The sequence below is a fragment of the Triturus cristatus genome, chromosome 4_2 (genome assembly GCF_964204655.1).
Source record: "Triturus cristatus chromosome 4_2, aTriCri1.1, whole genome shotgun sequence".
Lineage (NCBI taxonomy): Eukaryota > Metazoa > Chordata > Amphibia > Caudata > Salamandridae > Triturus > Triturus cristatus.
In genome coordinates, this window is record NC_140586.1 from 135,807,311 (window position 1) to 135,832,266 (window position 24,956).

The 24,956-nt window shown below is 46.0% G+C and overlaps 1 protein-coding gene across 4 annotated transcripts in view; it reads left to right on the plus strand.

The window, feature by feature from the left end:
• Nucleotides 1-23,433, plus strand: part of CDK4 (cyclin dependent kinase 4) — a 303,598-nt gene extending 280,165 nt beyond the window's left edge. For all 4 annotated transcript variants that reach the window (XM_085600807.1, XM_085600808.1, XM_085600809.1 and 1 more), the window contains exons 7-8: nt 19,983-20,118; nt 21,935-23,433. In XM_085600807.1, the coding sequence (XP_085456933.1) occupies nt 19,983-20,118; nt 21,935-22,075 (277 nt within the window). In that variant the 3' untranslated portion in view covers nt 22,076-23,433. The remainder of the gene's footprint in view (nt 1-19,982; nt 20,119-21,934) is intronic.
• The last annotated feature ends 1,523 nt before the right edge of the window (nt 23,434-24,956 follow it).

Sequence of the window (24,956 nt, forward strand, 5' to 3'; positions counted from 1 at the left end):
AGACCAATATGTGCGTTACCAGTCGCTAAATAGGGTCCAGGTAGAATAGAGTGAGCTATTTTGAATGTTACGGCAGTGCGCATTGAGGGACACTTCCCAGCAGGGAGATTGAGCATTAACAATTGTCAGCCTCCTAAAGTCTGTACTGTCATCCTGGCAGCCAGGAGTCCCTCCACCAAGACGGTATACACCTGCCATTGGAAAACATTTGTGGCATGGTATGCAGAAAAATATGAGGATCCCATTACTGCCCCTCTTCCTGAGGTTCATTCTTTCTCTTGCCCAGCAGGGCTCTGCTCTGGGCACTCTGTCTGCCAGTTCTGCTTTTTTCCGGATGCCTGATCAATCCTCTTAGTTTATGTCGGTGGCGTAGCTAGACCTACTGCCACCCGGGGTGGGCCCTCATTTTGCCACCCAGTGCAGGTAAAAGATGATGGTAGCTGACGGACACAACTTGCTCACTTCCGACGCCCCCAGCTACGCCACTGGTTCAGTTGTACTGCGGGTCCTCAAGGGTCTTACTCATCTCTTCTTTCCTTCACAATTCATTATTTAATTATCTTTCGAACCTCTGTACAATTGTCCCCTCTGGCTTCTCGCATTGAAAACATCCTTTCTTGTGGCAATTGCATTCGCCTGCAGAGTAAGTTAGCTGCAGGCCTTATATAAGTAGCATCACCTCTCAGTCTACCTTGATAAAGTGATGCTTCGCACAAAGGCCTCCTTTCTATCAAAAGTGGTCATCTCTATTCATGTAGGTCAATCCATCACCTTGCCTACCTTTTATCCTCCTCCACATCCATCTAAGGAAGAGGAGCGACTCCACTGCCTTGACCCAAAAAGAGCGTTGTTGTTCTATCTTGACCGCACACTAGAGTTCTGGGTGGATGACCAACTCTTCGTGGGGTATGTTGGTGCAAAGAAAGGTCATTCTGTGCAGAAGCTGACCATCTCCAGATGGGCCGTGCTCTGTATCAAAATCTGCTACACACAGGGCAAGAAGCAACCTCCTAAAGGTTTGAGGGCTCATTCCAGTAGAGCTAACACTGCGTTGGCACATGGAGTGCTGGTCCTGGATATTTACCAGCAGTAACGTGGGCTTCCCTGCACATGTTCACCAAACATAGCTCTCTGGACAGTCAGGTCTGCAGGAATGGGCACTTTGCCCATTCGGTCCTTTTAAGAAGCTGGCTCTGTATATACTATACAAAATTAAGGCATTGTGTGCTTAGAGTATAGTGGATCCCCAAAGGCTTACAGAGGCTTAAGTAGATAATTCTAAAAGCTCTATTTGTGGTAGTGTGGTCGAGCAGTTAGGCTTATCAGAGGGCTGTTTAAAGCATTTGTTTGACATACTAAGGCAAGAAATGATTACACACACTCAGACTGAATCCAAGGCCAATTGTTTTGTATAAAGAGTTGTTACTTTTTTATTTTATTTTAGAACCAAGAGGAACTCCGTTTTCAAGAATAGTAATACTTTTCAAATACAGTAGGTATTGTGTTGTGTTGTGAAGGCATAGAGGTAAATTACAAGAGTATTAAAATAGTTTAGTAATGTCAATCAAACAGTAGCAAACTTAGCATATGTAAGAGATAAACATTTAGTGCAAGGAAAAAATGCAATGCAATCTTATGGAAGGAAAACAGGTATGTACATTTACCAGTAAGTACTCTACTTACACATCCAGTCTTCAGGGATTCAGACCTACACTGGGCAAGGGTCAGATCAAGGTTGGTACTGCACCACCAGCGGCCTTGGGACATCCGGGTCCAGAGGTCACTGAGCCCAGTGTTAGTCAATGGAGACTGGGGGCACCAATAAGAGGTGCTGGTTGCAGGTAAGTAGTCACAGATTCGGGGCACAGGCACCGGGGATTAAAGCAAGTACAGGGGGGGCACAAGGCAGCATCAACCAAACAACACCACCAGTGGCCCAGGTGCAGGGTGCAAATCAGCATCTGGCGCCCAATGCAAGTAAAGGGGAATCTCAGCTGCACAAAGAGGCTGCAGGCTCGGACCAGGAGTCTGGATGAAGGTGACAAACAGCTGGGCAGGTAAGTAGAGGTGTGGGTGGACACCTGGGTACTGTCTGCAGAGCTCTCCAAAGTCGGGGGCGGAGGATGCAGGGGTGCCTTTAGGTGTGGGATATTCTTTACCAGAGCCGGTAGTGGTCAGTGGGGCCCTTCGTTAAGAGGCTGCAGGCGTTTTCGTGTAATCCAGGAGAGGTCAGCCACTGATGGAATCGAGGTAAGAATCGCTGGGGAGACTTCACTGAACAGGTGAGCCACTCAAACTCTGGCCGTGGGCGATGGGTGCAGAGTGGGCAGGAGATGCTGATCTGGCTGGATACGGAGTCCTTGTAGTTGGATATTTCTGGACAGGACACTGTCCTTAGGAGATCTGATCTTTGTTGAAGCGTGACAGTCTTCCTTGGGTTTCTGGAAGTCGCTGGCCATAAGACCGACGTGGTCATCATCTTTGTCACAGTTTCTTTAAGCTGGAGACAGGTCGGTAGGGCTGGGGCTAAGTCAGTAGTCTTCAGGCTTGGCTGCACGTCATCGCCTTTGTCCTTCGTGGGTTGCAGGAATCACAGTTCTTTAGTTCAGGGATGCCCCTTAATTACTAAACTTTAGGGGTGTTACAGGTAGTAGCTATTGGGCTACCTACCTTTAGGATGGCTACACCCTCTGTGTTTACTTCCTTTGGGAGGTAAACACATCCCTAACCCTGTTGGCTAAAATCCTTCCATCCACTATGGATGATTTTTAAAGGAGGGATTCACGTCAGCTCAGGACACCTTAGGGGCTTGGTCAGGGGGGACAAGCCTCTACAGTAGCTGGAGAGGCCCTGGCTAGCATAACAAAGGGCAGGAAGCCCTTGAGGCTCACCGCCCTGAAAGCTGTTCCTGCTTGGGGGTAGGTGTGAAACGCCTCCCCCACAGAGCAAGCTTTGTTTATGACCAACGAGAGCACAAGACTCCCACCTCAGGGGATCAAAAACATGCCTGAAGGTGGCATGCTGATGCAGACCAGTCAGCTACATACCAGAGAGTTGGTTGTTTTTCTGGGGGCATCTCTAAGATGTCCTCTGAGTGCATTTTAAAATAAATCCAACGCTGGCACTTGTGGGTTTATTGTGCTGAGAAGTTTGATATCAAACTTCCTAGCATTCAGTAAAGCCATCATGGAGCTGTGGAGTTTGACAAATTCCCAGCCCATGTACTCAATATGGCTTCACTGCACTTGCAATGCATAAGAATGCACTTAGATATTGCTCGTGCAGCTATGCCCTCACCTGGGGTATAGTGCATCCTGCCTTGGGGTGTGAGGCCTGCTAGTTGGGTGACTTACCTAAGCCACAGGCAGTGGTTTGTAGGCATGACACACAGGGATGTGTGCCATGTCGGCTCTTCAGTTTTAGCTGCACCTAAACACAGTCTGCGATGGCAGTGTGTATGTGTTAGGAGAGGGGTCTCTTAGTGCGCATAATAAATGACCCTCTCTGGTCACAATGCCCTTGGTACCATTGGTACCTTTTACAAGAAACTTATATGTGTGCCAGAGGTGTGCCAATTGTGGATTTTTTTTTACAGTTTAGGGAACAGAACACAGGTACTGGGGCCTGGTTAGCAGGAACCCAGTACACAGTCAAAATTACATCAGATACCAGGCAAAAAGTGTGTGTGTGGGGGGGGGGGGGGTAGGGGTGGGGGGGGGGGTACTGCAACAGAACCCCATCTCCTAACAGTCTTGCAGGACTTTCTCATTTGAAATTAGTTCGCAGACTCTCCTCCGGGAATGGTATTGCTTGGGTATGTATTCTAAGGTAAGGAAGCAGGTAACGCCTTATTTGGTAGAGACTATAGCTACAGATTCCTTATGGACCCACCCAAACTCCCCGATCTGCGAACAGATTTCTATAGACAGGCATGACACCTTTCAGGGCCCTAGTTTTGACACAGTAGTGGTCCGTGTTATTCATGGCTCCCCGCTTCTGGAATGGAAAGTTGTGAAATATAATGGACATCAGTGCGCCTGGTTTGCGCCTATGTAGATTCCACAACATCATTTCCAGGACGCCACCTACTGGCTCGCTGGGGTACTGCCTAAAAACAATCTTCCAGATCCAGTCTGACACCTTGGGAAATTCCAAGGTAAGGAATCTGCAGCTAGATACAGTCTTTACCAGATAAGCCTTAACCGAAGGTAAATAACTTGTTCACCTAATACAATTGTAAGGAAGCTCATGGGGAGATTAATTTCAAAGTTGTACTCGTTCATTTTGTTCCAGAAGTTTTTTTGTTGTTGAAGCAAGCAGTTGAAAAACGTTTGCTAGATCACTGGTTTCCTCATTACAGTTCCAACAAGTATCTTGTGATGTGAAGTGTACTCAGCTGGGAAGTATGGTATGTTCTGTTTATGAGGAAAAAAGGTTTGTGCTTGTGTAGGAGTAATCTTGTTCCCAAATGAGTATTTCCAAATTCAAGGCCATCTATGTTGTAAAACTTTTATTTTTTGGTTGATTGGCCATTTAATTTCCCATTTTCATTGTGATGTTGTGAGCAGCTTTGTCATGAAAGATCAGAGTAGACGGACCGTAGAGACTGTGTCCATTCCTTTACAGTGTTGTAATGAGTTTGGGAAGGGCAAGATACAATTCCAGGTTTCTTTGTTTAGCTAATGCCAATTTTAATTTTTAAGTTATACAATTTTACTTGGTTTCATTTGAAAGTATGCTGCAGGTTAGAAAAGGAACATGGGTCACTTTTAGATCCAAGTCTTTGACCTAGTAGATTGCTTTCATAATCCAGTTTTTCCAGAGGTCATTGGTGCCCTCTATTTTAATATGTTTGTTCCACTGGATAGAGGCATGGTTATAGTTTATTATTCTGACTTCTAGCTGCTGCTTATTTGGGTCAATGCACATTTAGTATCTCTCAATATAATTTTTGAGTGTATATGAATCTGATAGTATGGAGATTAACAATGTTTTCTAGACGTTTCCTTTCAACTTTTAGCCAGTGTGGTTGAGTGTGGTTCTCTGGAGAGAACCAGGTTCTTTATTGTTTAATTAGGGAGACCATGTGCTAGATTTATCTCGCCCTGTTCTTGGATAAGTTGGAGTGTCCTTAAATAAATGCAGGATTTCGTCCCATTCCATAGGAAGCCATTTTACTTTTAAAAGTTCTTTCGAAATTCTGACAAGTATTGTAGTGATATGGTAGGTTATCATTTGTATTTGTGTCACTGTCGTTTCTGTTCAACCCTGCCATGACAGCAATTTGAAGAAAGAACTTTCAAGAAGGTCTGAAATGTTTATTGGGTATTTGTTCATTGTGTTAATTGATGTAGGGGTAGAAGCTTTGGCGTTTTCTGTGAGGTCTCGAATGTTGTCAGCATATGCTGCAGCTTTGTATATCTGATAGAGACGCCTAGCGGCAGATTCCTTAACTTAGAATATCCCCAGGCGTCAGACTGGTCTGGAAAATTTTGCGCAGCAGCACCTCTGCACGCCGGGGGCGGTGCCGTACGGCTCCGCCCTGACGTCGTCCATGGACGTGAGGTCAGCGGAGCCATATATGTCCCGCCCCGGCGGGCCAACATCCGTTTTCTTCTTTTCCGCGTCACGACGTGGACCCTGGAAACCAGCAGTTCCTGGCCTTGTTTTGGGCCTTCTCGGCACCGTTGGTGTCGTACCGGAACAGTGTGCAATGCCCTTCGGGTTCAAAGCCTGTAAGGCCTGTGCGCATCAGATGTCGGGCACCTTATTTGCATGTGGTGCCTTGGTGCGCATTCCAAAAATTGCGGCGACTGTCAACAGATGAAGCCGAAGTCCCTACGGGAACGTCCTATGAAGTTGTTGGCTGCATGGCTGTCCGGCCCAGCTTCTTTTCGCCGCCGCTCTCCCTCTCCAGAGGGAGCTCGTTCCCGAGGCCGCTCCCGGCGCCCTAAGAAAAAGGTAAGCGGAGCCACAGGCGTCCACTGAGGTTCACCTGTCGTAGGCGTGCCGCTGGCACCCATTCCTCCCGTAAAGGGTCAGCTACGGGCGCCCGGAGGTCACCTCCTTCATACCCTCCTTTTCCAGGAGTCGGAGCGACGCGCGCCCAAATGGAGGCCTGCTCCCGGGCTCTTCAGGCCTACTTTTAGTCCCCCTCTCTCCCTGGTGCGCCTTCGGGCCCCACAGAGGCGGAGGGTACTCCGGCCAGGCCCGAGGTGACGATGTTGGGCCGTGGCCCAGACTGTCCTGGTCACTCTAGCACACTCCGCCAATCAGCGCATAGCCCTGGGCGGGTTCCTGCGCGGACGGCAGCATCAGAGATGCCGAGCTCGACGCCAAGCTCACACCGCCAGTCAACACATAGCCCTGTGCGGCCTCCTGCGCGGACGGCAGAAGCGGCGTCGGTGACGCCGGGCTCCAAGCCTGGCACCACGTCGGACCCAATGACGGGCTCAACGTCCAAACCCACACCAAGCTCTAAGCCTGATCACACGTCTGGGGCGACGCATCATCCAACGGCTAGGTAGCGTCCATCGTGGAGGCCGTCTATGTCCAGTCGACTCTGACACGGCGCCTGCCGACACTGCCGTCAACGCATCCCTCACCGCTGGTGTCCATCCGTTCATCGACACCGGAGTCCATGCTTGGGGTTGACCTCCCTCCGGATTCCTTGTTTCTGTCCCCTCAGCGGGGTCGGCGACTATGGTATACGCTACAGCCTTTTCGGAGGCTGCTGCTGCTTCCCCTGGTCTGGGGCCACTGGTGCAGGTCCCTAGTGTGGCATGGCCTACGGGTCATTCCCCAGTCCCACTCTTTATGGCAACTGGGAGAATAAGCCTCCAACCGTCTCCTACAGATGGCCTCTTGTCCCCTCCTAGGGCGACTACTGAGCTAGGGGCCGCCTATGCGCGGACTATCAACCGGCCAGCTGCTATCCTCTGCTTTCAGCTTCCTGTGGTACCCCTCATCCCCGATCCCTTAATGGATCTGCTCCATCTCGAGCCCATTACCGTGGAGCCCTTGCTACCCCTTGGGGGCGCTTTATTATAATCCCTGCGTGGCGCATGGGCACGGCCCTCTTCCGGAGCCGTGGTTGATCAGGCCATTGCTGGTAGGCACCGTCCCGCCCCGGGGATCCACTTTGCCTGTCCCTCCACCCTACCGCTCAGGGCCTGGTAATTCAGGCGGCCTTTGGGTTGCAGGACTCCTCCACTTTGCCCTTGTTTCCTCCCACCTGGGAATCCAGGTGGCTGGATGCATGTAGAAGACAGCTTTTTGCTTCTTCTAGCGCGGCCATCCACACTTTAAACACTACATGTGTGTTTGCATGTGCGTCCTCTGCACTCTGGGACTCCGTGGCTAACCTTCTCCCATCCCTTCCGGAGGAATTGCGCCCTGAGTTACTCAGTCTTGTCCTTCACGGCAAGGAAATGGCTCATTTTACAATACGCTCATCCCTGGATACCACAGACTCTGTGGGCCGTGCTCTTGCACGGTCGGTGGCTTTGCGCCGTCATGCCTGGATGCGTGACAGTCGCTTCCCTGATAATATTCGGGAGAGCCACCAAGACATGCCGTTTAATGGAATAGACCTTTTTGGGTTCCACGCTGACTCTGCGATCTCCAGGCTTCTGTAAGGGCTACCGTAATTCTGCCGTGCCACTGACTGCTTGACTTTTCTTCTTCGTTGCGGTCTTCCTTTACGGACCAGATTTTATCAGAGGCAGGTTGGTGCCTCTGTATTGTCTGTATAGCCGTATGGCTGGGTTGTTTTTGTTTCAAGTCCTTTGACTGTCTGTTTTGCCAAGAGGACCCCCCTTCTTGCCAGGGGTTGAGTCTTGCCCTATGTGGGGTGTTGGCTGGTGGCAGGTGTCTGCCTTTGCCTTCGTACGCCTCTGTGGAGTTTTCATTATGGGTATCCCTCTGGGGCTCATATGCCTCCTTTTACTGCGCCCCGCAGGGTCGCATCGCTCTGTTGTCTGTAGTGCTTGGACTCCGGGTCTAGGTCTACGATGTGTGGTATCTACCTCGCATAGCCTGGCATCTTACTTTTGTCCTATGGTCTGCCATTTGGTGCCAGCCCTTTCTGGGTTGTTTTACCAAGTAGGGAGTTGCCATGGACCTCTCTCTTGTAGGTTGTTATGGCCTTTTGGCTTATTCCCCAACAGTTTTCTCCACATCCTGAAATTCTGAAATGTGGCGGACTCACGGAGACGGTTCTCCTTGAACCCCGCTCTTCCTGGCGTCTAGGACCCGTGAGTTGGTCCGAAGTACTCCCTTGTTAGGCTCGTCATTTCTTCTAAATTGTCCTGCGAGGGGACTGTTCTCTCTCTTCCGGACTGCCGGCTGATGTTGCTTGTAGCCTGGCATAGTTCCACTTTCTTTGTAACTGCAGGTACTTTTGAGCGTACCCTAGTGCCTGGGTTTGGCCGGGTTTCAGCATCCTCTTGAGGCTGTTTCTGCACCATGTTCTTCCTCATGGCTTGTGCGGCCCGTTGTCTTCTTGCTTTTGGGTGCATCACAGCTGTTCCTGGTGTTCCTCCTGGCCGCGTATGAGCGTCTTTCGGGCTGTGTAGGGGCATCCTTTCAATGCTCTCCACATGTCTGACTGGCAAGGGTCTCTGCAGTACTTTTCCTCCACCATACCAATTAACCAGTCCTTTGGGTTGGCTTGTTGACTGCCGCATCCTGTGGTTCTTTCGCACCATAAGGTTCCGTCCTACTTCCTGCGAGGTGCTGAACTATCTTTTCACGACAGTTTTTTTGCTGGTTGTGTTTTTTCTTCCATGTCGGCCCGTGCTGGGCGTGGGTCAGTATCCTGCTGCCTGGGTATCTTTACGGGAGCAGGTTTAACAGTGTTTTACGCTGTTCAAGTTATTTAGCTGGGGCTAGCTCTGGCTTCTTGTCGACACCTTGGATACTGTGGATCCTTCATGCCTCTTGTCTTCTTTCGAAGTTCGACATTTTTTCATTCAGGCACAAGCATTCTGGCTTGGTGTTTTCCTTCTCTCATCCCCTCTACATGTGGGGGTTTTCGTGTTATTCTGGATGGGCTGTGGTGCCCTCGTCTCGCCTTGATTCCCTGCTCTCTTCAGGGCTTAGGGGTCTGGTGGTTGGCTGTGCTGTCACTTCTGTCCCCACTGTGTTTTGCCCTTTGGTTGACAACACTATTTTGGTCATGTTATTGACGTCTGGGTTCTCTCTGGACCTTCGTGGGGTTCAGTCGCAGTCCCGCCTCCTCTAGGGGTATGGCTTTGGTATCTATTCTAAGTTAAGGAATCTAGACGTCTCTATCAGATGAACAAGTTACTTACCTTCGGTAACGATGTATCTGGTAGAGACATAGTCTAGCCGCAGACTCCTTAACGCCCGCCCGTCCTCCCCGTCCTGCGACAATCTTTTCAGGTTGGGCTTCATGCCTTCGCCTCCCTTTAGGTGGCTATATTCCTCTGCGGGGTGACGTCTTCTCTTCACTCTGACTCACAAAGCTACATTCTGTTTCGGGGCTCTGCTCTGCCGATTCTTGTGATTGGACGGTATGCTTATGTGCCCTTTACAACCTCTACCCTGGGTTGTCCGATATGAGTCGAATTCTTCCCTTCTATCTTCTTCAACCGCTTGAGGTCTCTTGCCTCCCCTGCAATCTAGCGGTTGCAGTCTCTGACATTGCTGCATTCGGCAGGTCCATTTTTCGGATCTGACGTCTCCTTTTGGGTGACGCTTTATGGTACTTTGTCTTTGCTCCTGGGTTCTGGACTGGTTGCCCTTCACTGTCATATATTGTGGTTGCAGCCTTTCTGCCAGCTGCTGTGATGGTCCACCACGGAGCTATGGCTCAATGGAGAGTCTTGTGCCTCTGGTGACACAGGCTCACACTGGCCAAGGGTTCAATCCTGCCTATGCTCTGCATCTTCTTCTGCCTCTGAGGGAGGTTTTGGGCTTAACGATTGAAGGGGTCCCTCCCAGAGTCATGCTCTATTCTTTTCCCTCCCTCAGTTTACAATATACGGTACCTGGCACTTTCTTTCTATGGTGATGTTTTTTTACCATACCTTGTTTTTTCTTTTTCTGCACACTGTTCCCATATTTTCACAGTTTTTGGTGGTGGCTTCGCGTCCTGATGAGGAAAAGTCTTCTGACGAAAACTGATGTCGGCGCGCCGGGGCGGGGCATATATGGCTCCGCTGACGCCACGTCCATGGACGACGTCCGGGCGGAGCCGTACTGCGCCGCCCCCGGCATGCAGAGGTGCTGCTGCGCAAAAATTTCCAGACCAGTCTGACGCCTGGGGATATTCTAAATTAAGGAATCTGCGGCTAGACTATGCCTCTACCAGATACATCGTTACCAAAGGTAAGTAACTTGTTCGTTAGGCTACTAAAAGATACTCTAGCTAGGTTAGGGTTGGTCCTGATAGGTCCTAGAGAAAATCTGTTGCTAATAGTAAGTCTGTTGAGAACAGTGGGCATCCCTGTCTTGTTCCTTGTTCAAGTGAAATGTCTTCTGAAGTGGCTCTGTCTCTTCTAATCTTAGCTGTAGATTCAGTGTATAAAGCTAGGATCATCCTGATACATTCTTATACAAATCAAAATTATGTTGGACAGATCTGAGAAAAGACCAGTAAAAATTGTTAAATCCTTTTCTGCCTCTGCCTCTATGGCTACATTTGAGGTGTGGAAGTGATTTGATCTCCAGAAAGTAGCAGAAGAGCCTTGTATTGTCACTTAAGAATATGCTTTTGAACCAGGTTTGTTTTGGATGAGTTTTAGGAGGATTTGTTCCATACTCTTTGGTAGCATCTTGCATATATTTTACTGCCCATGGTTTTGGAGGAAATGTGCCTGTAACATATTTTTTTGGGATTAGGTCTTTGCTGACCTTTGAGATAGCAATATTCATAGATTCTGTTGCTTATCCTTGAACCTCTCCTTTTTTGCTCAAAACGGTGTAACAAGTCAGCGGGTTTTTATGCAAGTCTGGAACATTTTGATAAAACTGAAAAATGTGAAAGATCGCTGTTTTAAGTTGAGTGCCTGAACCCTAAGGAGTATTGAGCTCTTTCCTAAATTGAAAAAGAAACAATTGATGGACGGAATGCTGGACAATGCAAACATTCACCCCCAGTCACAAGGATCTGAATTAAATCCATCATTCTTTTGCTCACCACACCACCCCAGTTTGGACCCAGCCATGTGCAAATCAGTCTTGACCCTGTTCCTTGTGGGAACAGTCCAGCCCGAACTGCCAAGCCAGGTCCTCCCTGGACCGGAAAGAAACATCCTGGGTCCTTTGTCAGGGCATCACCCTTCATCAGCCTGGCTAGCTTGAATCCAGCATTGGGGTGGTCTTGATAGATACAGAGATGTTGTTCGAGATTCTGGGTGCAAATATGAAAATGCCTGCTTCTTCGCTTTTACACTGGCTGTGGGTGTTCCGAGATCCACCAAAGATGGTGAACTTGTCTGCGAGATAAGCAGGGTTCAGGTCACTATAGCTTTGTACATGAGCTGGTTTTGAAGAGGGTGTGGGCTGTCAAGTTAGCCAATGGAGTTACTTCAGGATTGTGGTGATGTGATCATATTTCTGCAGGTCCTGAAGGACATGTACTGCAGCATATAGGATGCCCTTAAGGAATTCCAGTGTGGTGTGTGAGAGGCCATGGAATAGGGCCTTACCGCCATCCGTATGAGGGCTTGAACCGCAGTTCTGAAGTCACTTTCTGGAAGAAATGGTTGGGCTTTCTTTAGAAGAGAAAGCTGGTACCAAGCCCTCATTGTGTATTTTTTTGCAGTGTGTTACTTGAGGATGGTGTTGGTGTCCAGGGTGAATCCAAGTGGCTTGATATACAGTAAAGGTTTGGGTTCGAAGCCATCAAGGTTCATGTCATTTCACCAGGTTTGTACTGTATCTTGTGTATTGCTCTTCCGTCTTGGTTGAGTTGAGTTTCAGGCAGGCACTGAACATCTAGGTTCGGATGATGTGCAAGCAGTGTTTGAGGTATTTGATGTCTAAAGCAGAGGAGCCTTTAACCCCTTCGCTGCGGCGCGAATTCCGCCGCAGCGCTGGGGGGGGTTTGGGGGTTTGCGGCGCCGCTATGCTCATGACGGAACCACGCCGTCATGAGTCACGGGCGAGCTGTGCTCATGACGGCGTGGTTCCGTCATGACTCCACCCACTGCGCTAATCGCCCGCACCGGCGGGGAATTAGCGCCGCATGGGAGGAGCGGCCGCCAACGGCCGCAGCATGACGGAACCACTCAGTCATGAGCACACGGCGCCCGTGGCTCATGACGGAGTGGTTCCGTCATGAGCGGGGAACGGGTTAAAGTAAAGTTGTGATAATTAACATATTTATGAATCGTGATGCTGTTATCAGTGTGTAGAGCACCAAGCGGCTCCATGTGTAGGTTGAAGATGGCCGGAAACAGAATGGAGCCATGGGGGACTCCACAGGTGATTGGATCTGGAGGTGCCCATGTGCACTAAATGATGTTGGTTGGAAAGATAGTAGGAGAACTAGTGAAGGGCATTGTGAATGAATCCCAGTCGAGACTTCACAGTGCGTTTGTGGGTCATATGATCAACTGTGTCGAAGGCAGCGGAGAGGTCCTGTAGAACAAGGAGGCAGGGATCATCTTCACCTATGGTCAAGAGGGCATTGTCTATGATGTGTAAGGTAGCTGTTTACATGCTGCAGCATGTTCTGAAGCCAGATTTATAGTCATGCAGGAGGTGGTTAGCACTGATGTGGTTTAGGAGGTGAACACAGACTGCTTTTTGAACAAGAAAAATAGTGGCATCTGTATACAAATATTCTGCACCTCCCAGTTAAAGGATACATAAGTTATACAAAAAGATCAGCATCAAGTGTGCTCAATGGGCTACAAATACTATGCCACCATAGTAGTGTGCAATATACATGAGAAGAACCTTCTTCATGTAATAGCTATACAATTACACCCAGAGCACTCCAAAGTCCTTCAAAAGGTCTGCTAATGAGAGCAGGTCTGTTTATTGTTGACAATTCAATGATCCAGCTTTGATTGCAGTTAGTACATTGGAAGACAGCCGACACATGTTTCTTCTTGGATGACTTTCACGGCTGAATAGCGTACAAGTAGCTGAAACAAGATAGTCCCTGAGGGTCCGGGAGATAAACCTGAGCCCTCAAATCCAGATACATTTGTCCAACTTCGAAGTGCGAGATAGTGACCCTGAAAGCCGGTATTGTCTCCACCGTGAATAAATGTTAACTCCAAATGCGTGTGTCCTGAGGCGAGTGTCAGGACTTTGAAATGCCCTGGGTGTAATTGTATACACTACTTTTTGAATGATCTGATAAATAATAAGTGAGTAATGGGCTGGTATTTGGTGAAGATATCATGGTCTAATGTTTATTTTTTCTTTTAAGGAGTGGGAGGAATTGACATTTCTTGAGAGCTTTTAGGAATATGGCTTGAGTGAGGCATGGACCATAGTGACTAGGGATAAGAGGGCATCTGTAGAAACAACTTCGAAGAAGGACAATGGTAAGACCTCTTCATAATGTGGCTTTGAAGGAGTTGAGTAGGTCAGCGATGTGTGAAAGAGATCGGGATTTGAGTGGCTGACCATTGTGAGATTCTTCAGGAAGGGGTGGGTGTAAGAATTCAAGTAGGCATGGTGTAATCGATGTGCTGTTGGATTTTTCGTATTTCATCATGGAATAAGAAGTTGATGGCAATGTTCTGTGGAGTAAGAAAAAGATGGGACCAGCATGTGGTTCATGCAGTGCTTGATTGTCTTGAACAGCATTCTGCTTCTGTTGTAGGCTTCATTGATGATCTCGGACACCGAGGAAAGCAATGAAATTGGGAATGATGGCGTCTTACTTTCACCTGATTTCCAAACACAAGAATACAAATGAAGCCGTTTCAGGAATGGTTCAAACAGCCAATAGTCACAAGCAACAAGAAAGTGTGAGGATCTAGTGGGAATAGCAGGGAAATGAGGTGTTGGATGCAGACAACATGCTAAAAGGGAGGTCATTAAGTGCATCTTTACCTCAATCCATTATAACCAATGCCTCACTCCTAGAATGATGAGCACCAGTGGGCTCACCCCTAATAAGGGGTTGGTTATTCACACAAGAGGCAACCATGCACATCAACTATATGGAACTGAAAACTATTTCCCAGCATTGAACGCTTTTTAGAGCCCTATGCAAAACACGCTAATCCAGATACTAACTGACAACACAACAGGAATGTTTTGTCTCAACAAATAGGGAGGGACTGTATCATACACACTTTTACAACTGGCACAAAATATCTAGAAACCAGCAGAACATGTCTCAGTAGTAGAAATACATATTTAGATGAGCAAACAATGCTGCACTCGCGGCTGAAAGACACAATTTTCCATCTCTGAGGTATACTACAAATAGACCTTTTCATAACTTCTGAAAACGCCAGTCCTTCACATGGAGAAATTACCAATCTCAGTCCCTGGGAAATGCCCTGTCGATAAGCTGTTACAGAATATTTACATATGCAATCCCCCTGATGCTGTTGATTCCAACAGGTCTGGAGAAATTCAGAGCATCCAACATGACTATGATCCTGTTATCCTGCAAGGGGCCTCACCAGCCATGGTTCTCAGACTTAGTACACCAGTGTCAAATTAGTAAGCTCCAATAGAATTGTTATCAGCACACAGTTATAGTTTGGTATCTGACATATTTGACAAAATGCATGCTGTTGTGAGCCTTCTAAAGTTGAGGTACACCCTGATAGATTTCCTTATTGCCACGAGTGTATGCGCTTAGACCCTGCTTTGGAGAAAATGAAAACAGGCAGGTGTCTCTCACTCTTCTTTGTGATGAGTTAGCATAGATTTAGTGTGTTGCGAGTCAGAGAGGCTCTTATTTACAAGTCATATTTGTAGTTGTGTAGACCCATATTGCTGTAAAGTTGATAAAATAATAGCTCATGCATCGTTCTGGTGAATCATGGTGTCTGTATCTGCTGCCACCGATATCATAGTTCTTGCAAAAAGGATGGGATGGTAGAGAGATTTAGGAGTACTGAAAGAGAGCCAAGCTAACGCAGGTTACATTGAGTCAGACATTGTCAAGTTTTGAGGGATTACAGACACTCCGATTTAATCTATCAGGTGTGGTGGCTGCCATTTTGAGTTTAGACAGCTGGTGAGCAGCATTCTGGCCTTCTCTTATGTGGGGTGAGGCCTGTTTAGTTGATGGAAACGGATCATGAAGAAAAGTGACTTGCATGAATCCAATTAGTGTGCAATTTCAGCCTTAAGTGCTGCATTTGTTGGTGCCACCTAAACATAGGTTTCTTCAGTAGCTCATTGTTGGGCAGGCACCATTTTGTAGCTTGTGTTCATCAGTTTCTGGCCACATGATGCACAAGTTATCAGGAATCAAGCCACCACCACAGGATTTGGCTGTCCGCTTAATGTTGACAGTATTTGAGGTGCAGCAGATGGGTTTTGGAGCACATCGCCAGGTTGCAGATATGAGAGAGGAAAACACCATAGCCTCTTGAGGTGGAGGCTCAGTCCTTGTGCTGTATTGGTTTCTCGTCGTGAGTAATACGTCACACTTGGACTCTCAAGAGAAACAACTTGTAACTTGGACTCTCAAGAGAAACAACTTGTAATGCTCCAAACCAAACTCTGGATAGCAGTACTGAGCACATCATGTACAACATTAGAAGCTGCAAACTGAGTGTTACAAGCATCTAAAGATTACCTTTTAAAAAAAAAAAATTGTTAACTTATTTTAACATGTGTTAAAGCTGCCCTCCTAGTAGGATAACAGCGCATGAAGGTGGAAGGAGAAAGAACTGCTAGGCCGCGAGGCATTCTCCAGTGTTCCAGCGGTAAACCCAGCCACAAATACTCTAATACCTCATTCTCACCTTGGGCCCATAAACACACACTCACAGACACACAGGCCAGTTAAATCCGTTGGGGTCAATTTTTATATTATCTCTCTAAGAGTATTTATCTAACATTTCTAACCAATCTTTCACAGATCAAAAGTTCTTTCCTCTGGTCAAAGGACCATTAGGTGAACTAGTTGATGGTGAAATGACATGAAATAAATCTACTTTCTCTGCAATGAAATAAGCACAGACTCGGGAAAATGTTAAATGTTCATCAAAATGAAATTCATATGAGCCAAATTCAAAGTACAGAATGGTCTCCGTCACCCATGGAAGGAAGAAAAGATTCAAATTAATAAAACTTTCAGTGACGGTACCTGGAAAAGGAGAGGATAGAGAGAGAAGTACAATTTAAATTCTACAGAACATTATAGTTACCTAGAATGGTGTGAGAACCGACCCCTTAGCCAAGGAGTTAGGAAAGGTCCCCAGGAAAGGACAGGAGACAGAGGCTTCAGGTTTCAGGACAGGATTCAGGAAAGGATAAGGTGGCCTCTTCTAGATCCAATGCCCGCGTCGCACCCCTCTCTGACACTATCTTCCTCCTCAATTCTTCCGCGATCTTCTTCTGATTATTTGGCTTAAATTCTAAGTCTGCAATATGATTCTTCTTCATCATTCGATCGTTACTCCGACAGTATTCCGAGCTCTGCAGTATTCCGGTCTCTCTGCTCGCTCTAATTAACTAAACTACCTCAATTATACCCTTCTAATGCCATGTACCACCCCTTAATGTTTCAGTTTCATAGAACTCCTAATTCTGGTTGGACAGGCAAAAAAAGGGATGATCATCACACCATGCTAAGTTTTAGTCATTTTCTTTAGTTCATTGTCTAATGATCCCTCCCCTTAATTTTTATTAAAAAATCTTTATTCCCACCCTTATTCACATTTTTATCATCACAAAATATACATTTGGTGTTATATTTCTTCCTTTCACAGGTTGGTTCCCAGGGTATGTGGCTGTTTCTTTTCTTGGATGACATTCAAGGATGACATGCGGGTTCTGGCTCACTTAGACTGTGCATGTGCAGTGGATCACATGGGATACAGACTTTGAACTTCGACAAAGGCCCGAATACCAACTAATAAGGAAATCAGAAAGATATATATTAATTTCAAAATAAAATGATTTCACTGTATACCACCTATCTCTACTCTAATCCCATTTACTTTTAAATGCGCTCCCCGCATTAGCAATTAGTAAAATAGTGTCAATTAGTATCTGCAAAGCAGATGCTGAGCATGTGAGTTTTCTAGTGGCCATTTTAGAGGTGTCTGCACAAGTGCAGAAATTTCCCTACAAGCAAAAGCTAGTCATACTACGTAGGTGTAGTTGGCGCATGCTCAATTACATTTTTCCCGTTAGCGGCCATTTTAGATTTCACTCTAGTTACTTGTTAATAAGACACGTACGCAAGCTTCTCTATTCTTGATATTCAAAATGTGGCATTAATTACACAATTAGTATGACGTTATGAGTTATATGAGAGGATTGTCTCCAAGCAAGTCTCTTTTCTACGAGTCCTTGTGCCATCACCAGGGAACAGAATGCGCATTAAAAAATATTTGGATTGTATCAAGATAGTAACTCTCTTCAATATTTCCCCCTGCAAGATAGCTTTCATTTATAAACTCCATAATCAACTTAACTAGTTTATCGGGTGAGCCAAGATTCAACGATGACCTGGTGAGATAGAGCTAGATATTTGGCAAACCATTCCATGAAACTGAAATAGGTATTTATATGAATATAAATAGCTTTTTATTTTAACTTAAACACAATAAGGCTCTATGTACCCCACCTCAGCCCCCTCTCCAGGGCACACACTCACACCTTCAGGCCACAGAACTGGAGTGTTCACATTACTTACAGCTCTGCAAACATGACTTCTCAGGCACCCTTCAAGCCACAGCGAGGCAGCTGATACAGACCTGTTGACATTTTCAGCTCAGCTTCATTACTTTCTTCTGCTGAATAATTATCCTGTTTAAGGAAAATGGACACAATTCAGTGAGTTGTGCAAAAAAAGCTGCAGCATCCAGGTATTTCATTGAGAAAACGCGCAGTATCTTTTGATTTTATTGTCAGGAATAAACTGCCCCGGGATTATTACGATTATTATTATTTTTTTACTTTTGATTTTTGTATGTTGCACTAAGGTTTTCCCGTGTTAAAAGGAAGTCTTGATCTGATTTATTTCAAAAACCACAAAACGAATTTTTAGTGGAACACATTTTGTGTAAACCGGTCTTAGCAGCATTATATTAACAAAGTATGCACAGACACCCAGGGAGTTATGTTTTTGCAAGCCGCAGTGTAAATTATGCTGTATTCAGGAGTTAAATTTTGAATGTTTACCTGTATTTATTACCCATATTTCATGTATTGTAATTGGAAATTCATTTGTATAAGAGAATGTGCATGGTGAAATCAGTTAGCTTTTATTCCTGAATGTATACATTTTGTGGTTTATACATTTTCTCTCCCCTCCCATCTTCCCAAGCCCAACATTAAAAGTGTCCCAAAACGTGCCAGTTTTTGGGCAGTGAAAATCTAAATGCAACTCAAGAAAAGAGATGCTGATTGTATCAAAATTTATCAGGGGGCTAAATTCTGTGAAAAGGGACCAAGATATTTCTCACCGCAACTCCCCCCCCCCCCCCCCTCCCCCGACTGTGGCGGACGCAAAGACTGTCCGCCACGAAACCGCCACAGGCAATCATTAGGATTGCCTGGCGGACGGTCCAGATAAGCTAGAATGGTGGCGGTGCCTAGCTGGCACTGTCCGCCAAATTAGGATGCTGGCTACAACCAGCCTTTCCATGGTGGCGAAACTGCCATGGAAAGGCTGGCAGGGATTTGTTTCGGGGGCCCGTTGCAGGCCCCCCTTGTGTTGGGGGGAGGTGTGGGTGCACTTACATTTCACAGCACTAAGTGGCAGGCACCGTGTGGTACCTGCCACGTAGTGCAGTGAAATGCACAACCTGCTTTTTTGGCATTGCGGCGGGTGCTGCAGTCAGCAGCACCCGCCGCAATGTTAAATGGCAAGATGCAACCGCCATGGTTGCGGTCGCATCCTAATTTGTAGTGCGGGACCGCCGCATGCATGGCGGGCCATCCCGATCCCCCACCACGATGGACTAGAGTCCACCTGCCATCGTAAGGACCCCCTTAGTATCCCCGTATCAAATGCTTAAACTGTTTATACGGTTTTGCTGACCCAAAAATGTATCTTAACTGCAGTTTTAATGTTTAATAATGCAAGACCATACTGCACATCATTTCCTCCATATTGGTAATCTGGTGATTCTAAGTGACGATGCATTCCAAAGGAGTAAGTAGGTACACAACCCATGGAACAATGTACCAGCCTTACTATCAGCTTGCCACCCTGTGTTTTCTGTATAGCACTGATTTGCAGAGGCCTCTTTGAAGCGGTTTTTTTCAGTCCTAGTCTGGTGACAGATTTTGTGTTCCAAAACCAAATGGTGTATCGTTTACTCAGAGCCCACTTTGGGGAGATTGTGGTAGAAGGGATTTAAATTAAATTCAGGTCTTGAGCTGAAGTTATTGTTATTAAAGGCCTGTGCCGGATGTTGCTCGCTCCAGTTTTGAACAAGGTGGGTTCAATATGGGTCCAGCTCAAGGCCTGAGGTCCTTGGGCGTGGATGTGGTGGGCTGAAGGTGTAGCACGTTATTGGTATCCTGGCATACGCCGTCCACGATTACACACTCCTCTATCCATACTCAACAGCGGCTTGTGCAGGTAAGAGCGGTGGGGCCCGGGGGGGGGGGGGGGGAGGAGGGTTGGGGGCGGGACTTCGATACACGACGAGGAGGGAAAATTATTTATTTAATTTTCCATTGTGGTCATCTATCAAATGCCCCGGCCCCACCACTCTTACCTGCAAAGGCCGCTGCTGCCAGTACTGCAGAAGGGTCTGTACTCTCATCTATAGCCCCATTTTCTCCTTGTAAAGTAGTATCTGAGCTAACAATGACTTTCTTCCCCACTCCCTTCCCTGCAGTATGATTGGATTGCCTCCAGAGGAGGATTGGCCAGCAGATGTGAATTTACCACGATGTGCCTTTATGCCACGACCATTTCAACCTGTAGAAAAGTTTGTGCCGGAAATTGACAAGACTGGTGCTCAGTTACTTCTGGTAAGAAGCTCATGCATTTATCACTGTGTATGTATGCTGATGCGTGTACTTTGTCCAAAGACACATAATTTGATAAAAACATAATGTATCCTATCATAGAATCACTTGTTATAATACAAGATTCTCAAGCTTTAAAATGCATACACTAGCAGTACGTGAGGTTATGTAGCTAATAGTTTGAATAAGTAATGAATAAAACATATTATTTCCGATCGCTAGCCACTTGTTAAATAGGTTATCAATATCAAATAAATAAAATACATAAAGTGAAACACAAACCATGAAGAAGCAAGGAAATGGAAAATCATTGATAAACCAAAACCACAAAATGGATAACCGTACTAATCCAGTGAGCTTTTGCCGCCTCATGCGCTACAAAAGTGTGACAGAATAAATTGAGTGGAATTCCCACAGAGATGGTGGATGGTAAGTGGTGCAAACAGTCCATAGGCCAAGATTTTAACAAAGGTAGCCTATCCAGCATATATGTGTGTGCAAGGGGCACGTAATCAAGAAAAAGTGGGTAGCAGTGTTGGTACTTTCAAGTATGTGTATTTGGACTTCTAAATGTTATAGACAAGAAATTTGCTTTCCCTCTCCAAAGTTTATAACCCCCAAGGTTGACCATTGTTAATGAAGCTAGATGGTTCCATACCGTCGAAGTAGATGGGGAGTATAGATATTCACATAGGCGTCCGTGAGGCCCAGGAAACGTGTGCTGCCCTTCCATGTTAAGTGTGCTTTTCTCAAGAGACTTATCCCATCTCCCGCAAGGATTATAGTTCTGGGATACACGCAGGTGTACCTGTATCCCAGAACTATTTACTAGAGGCTGCCCACTGGCCCTGTCGAATTATTAAGTTTACATGCCTCCCATAGCTGGGATGTTTGACTTTCCTTAACAGATATGTGAAGGTTTGCCTGTGTCATCATGAACTCGCCACTCAAGCAGCTAAAGAGGGGATGCCATTGAAGAGAGGCAAATAAAGAGTTGATATGGTAGGGAGGGATAACAAAATAATAGGAGTGGTGAAACAGAATCATGGAGAAGAAAGAAACAAGGAAGGAATAGAGTTTGAAATTAAGCAAGGGTAAAAAAAATTAAGGGTAAGGGAAAAGGAGGGATGAAAGGAAGGACGGACGAATGCTCAAAGGAAAATGGATGGATGGGTTTTGGATGAAAGGATGGATTGAGTGAATAGATTGAAGGGTAAAATGATGACTGGGTAGAGAAGGAAGTTGGAAGAAAGAGTGTTTGAGCGAATAGATGGGTATAAGGTTAGATACATGCTTGGCTTGATAGAGTTTGTGGATGGATGAGTGGGTGGAAAGGTGAATATATTAAATATGTCGATTAATGGATGGATACATTGATGGAATGGTGGTTCTGGACTGATGGTAGGCTGGATGGGTGGATAAATGGGCGTATTATGGGTGGTGGATATAAGGCAAAGAAGATAAATGGAAGTAAGGTTGTAATGGAGGGTGAACAGATGTGTTAATGAGTGAAAGGATGTGGGTGGATGGAAGGGTGAAATGAACGGATGGATGGATGGATAGAGAGATGGGTGAAAGACTGAATTAAGGTATTGATGAGTGGATGAGCACAGCTCAAAGGATAGATGGCTCAGTGGGTGGATGGGAAGACGAAAGTCACTCCAAGTTAGTCAGGCTTCACTCTCACGGTGTCATTAGAACGTGTGACTCAAAGTGGGAGTATCTGACCCATTGATGAACTTGGTCTGCATTAGACTGGTATGAAGCTTTTTTATGATACCGAAATGAAAAATCTGACAGGTGCTTCTCTGTTTTGCAGGACATGCTGACCTTTAACCCCCACAAACGGATATCGGCTTTCGAAGCTCTTCAACACTCTTTCCTAACGGACCGGAGCTCCACTTGTTCCAAAGACAGCACCTCTGATCTGCCTGGTCCCTGGACCCAAAATGGAGACTGAGGAACGGATGTTACATTGCAGAAGTGCGGCCTCACCTAACCATACCCCGACCTTTTAGAATGCCTGCAGCGAGATGATCTCAGTTGTTCTTCACGTCATTACTGGTGTCATTTTTATGAGTTTTAAAGGATAGCTTCTCCGGGTGGTACCTGCAGCCACATAATGTGTAGGAATCTGGGGACCCTCTATTATGAATAGAACAGAAACGCCCCCAAATCGTTTTCAGGTCGTGCTTTTAGGCAGAAAAGCTCTTCCTGGTGAAAATGGACCCGGATCCCAGCACCTGTCCATTCCTACTGAGACCCTTTAAGGTGGGGTAAGGGTCAACAACCTGTCCTGCATTTTCAGAGTGTCGGTACAGGTGAATCTATTGGACTGGAGCCAGAATTCCTCTGCAGTTGTAAAGGCATGTTTGGGAGCTGGTAAAAAGGAGTTTCAGATTGCGTGTTCTTAAGACTGCACATCCGGTCTCGGCCAGTTACGTTTCCTTGCTGAGAAACCTTGAGATTACTGTAGAGGGGCTAAATCTTCATTATATCGTGAAAAGGGGATCTCTGGCACGCGCAGGAGCGGGGGTCATGTTCCATTTTCACCAAGAAAGGTGTTTTTATTTTTTTTTATTAAAAAAAATCATTCCTGACAACAAGATTGGAATTCTTTCTTTTAAGTTCGTCTGAGGTCAGGGAAGCGTTCTATGTATCTGGCAAAAGTTCGTTTTACAGTGGTGGAGACGGCCTTTCATTTACATTTTCTAAGCTCCCTCCTCCCCTCATCCATGTGTCACTGCCAGTCCCTTTGGATGAGGCTGTTTTCTATTTTGTTGACTCTGAATAGTCACTGCCATAGGAAAATGCATTGTTACGGCTGGAGCGCACAAGAATGTACTGTGAGCATATCGAGGAGGTACTACTGTATATCCCTGAACTCTCCGCACCAAATGCCCCTCAAATGGACAATACTGCCTGAAGTCCTGTGCACTGCCAAATCCTTCAGCCTGGTTTCACCTTTACAAGGTGGCCTTGAACTTGGATCCGCATATTGTATTGTACCACGGATACCATTGGTTACAGCAATTGTACCCTCATCACTGCCTTGGAGAAATGTTATGCATCATGCTAATTGCACGAGATTGGACTGGTTTCACCACACCTCTGCTCAAAGCGCTCTTCTCTTTCACAGGGTTGACTTTGTGTTGAAGTTGATCATGCCTGTGGACAATGGTTTCACCAAGACTCTTTTATGAAGATTTGGGAGCCTCCAGAGAAAACAAATAGCAAGATGTCCAAGATCGGGGATTGCACTCTTTCTACGTAGAATTATGCAAAACTAGTTCTTAATAAAAATGTTTTCCTGCTTTAGTTTCAAGAGAACGTATCAGTGAATATATGTCTACCTGTGCATTAACTCGTGGTGTCATCCAACCTATACTTGAAGAAGGGTTCATTCATTTATGTGTTTTGGGCCTTGTAATCTGGATTAAGAGCAGTTCAATTAGTCAGGCGTGTTTCTTTGTGTTTGTTGTCCCCTTGACAGAAGACCGTAGGAACTGCAATGCCGTTCCAACCCTTTTCAGCACATACTCACCACATAGGTTTTGAGTGAGGCTGAATTGCAGGGGTTTGTTTTCAGATAAGCTTAAAGATGCACACATCCTCTCTTGTTTCTTTGCCTGTTGGTAACTTTCGTGCTAGCATCATTGCTGCGCTTCTCTTTCAGTTCCTGGACATTTTCGACCCAATATCATGCAATTTCTGAAACATGGTGGCTCCAGAAGAGTGTTGATGAACATTAGGGGTTTTCTCTATTTCCAGCAGCAAAATAAGTGTCTATCTCCCTAATCAGACCTTGCACCTTCCTTACAGCTTTGGGTTCTACCATCGATCCCAGGACGGTTTCCTACTCTTCGTACGTCTCTACCTTGTATCTCCAAAGTCACTGCCTCCGCTGTGAGTCTTGAAAATGGTAGACAGATTAGATCATGTGGATGTATTCTCTTCCTCTGTTACTGCTGAAGATTGCTAATGCTGAACTGATATTTCCTAAGGTTGCTAAAGTAGCTAATTTGAGTGTATTTTATGATGTCATCTCAGAATGCATGCTGAGCTTACATTCCTGTGTTCCCCCTTGGAGAAAGTTTCACTTGAGTTCCTCAAGCTTCCCCTATAGGCCATACTTTTCCAAGGCCGTGTTAACAGTTTGCATACAGAAGTGACACACTGAGCCTGATTTTCCGAGAGTTATAAAGAAAAAAAATAATAAATGGAATGCAACCCATAATTCGCATGCATGTAAATTTACTGTTCCCAGTACGAAAGATTTGGAAATCACCGGGTAGAGTCTGAGAAGAGCTGCACCTGGAACCATCAGTTTTTCATAAACACTTTCCTGGTGCAGTAGGTCTCGAGATGAACAGTCAGTTGACCTGAGCAGAGGCCTTGCACATTTTATTTTGCATGCCCACACACATAGGCAAGTTCTGCTTTGCGTGTATTTTCAGTTTGACGCAACCTTTTCTAGAGGACTCCTGCCTCTACCCACGAGCATCTATTTTGAGTGAGGATTTCCTGCAGCAATAGAAGTCGTAGTTGATGTTCTCTGCAGCGCCCTCCTTCATAGAATGCTGGAGGCCTGGACTGCCTCCCGCATGAGTGCTTCTAGGGATATGAAAGAATTGCGCATTACCATTTGCTGAAAGTAAAGGCTCAAGCAGTTGCTGCGCACCTATATTTTTTTAACATCTTCAACAGTATTTATTTTTGAGTTTTTTCATTACACTTTATTTTAACTTTTGCAAATATGCACGCAGTTTATCTGTTATTTTACAACTGTAACAATCAGTGTAAAAAGTATACCTTAGAAATACTCATAATCTTAAAATACT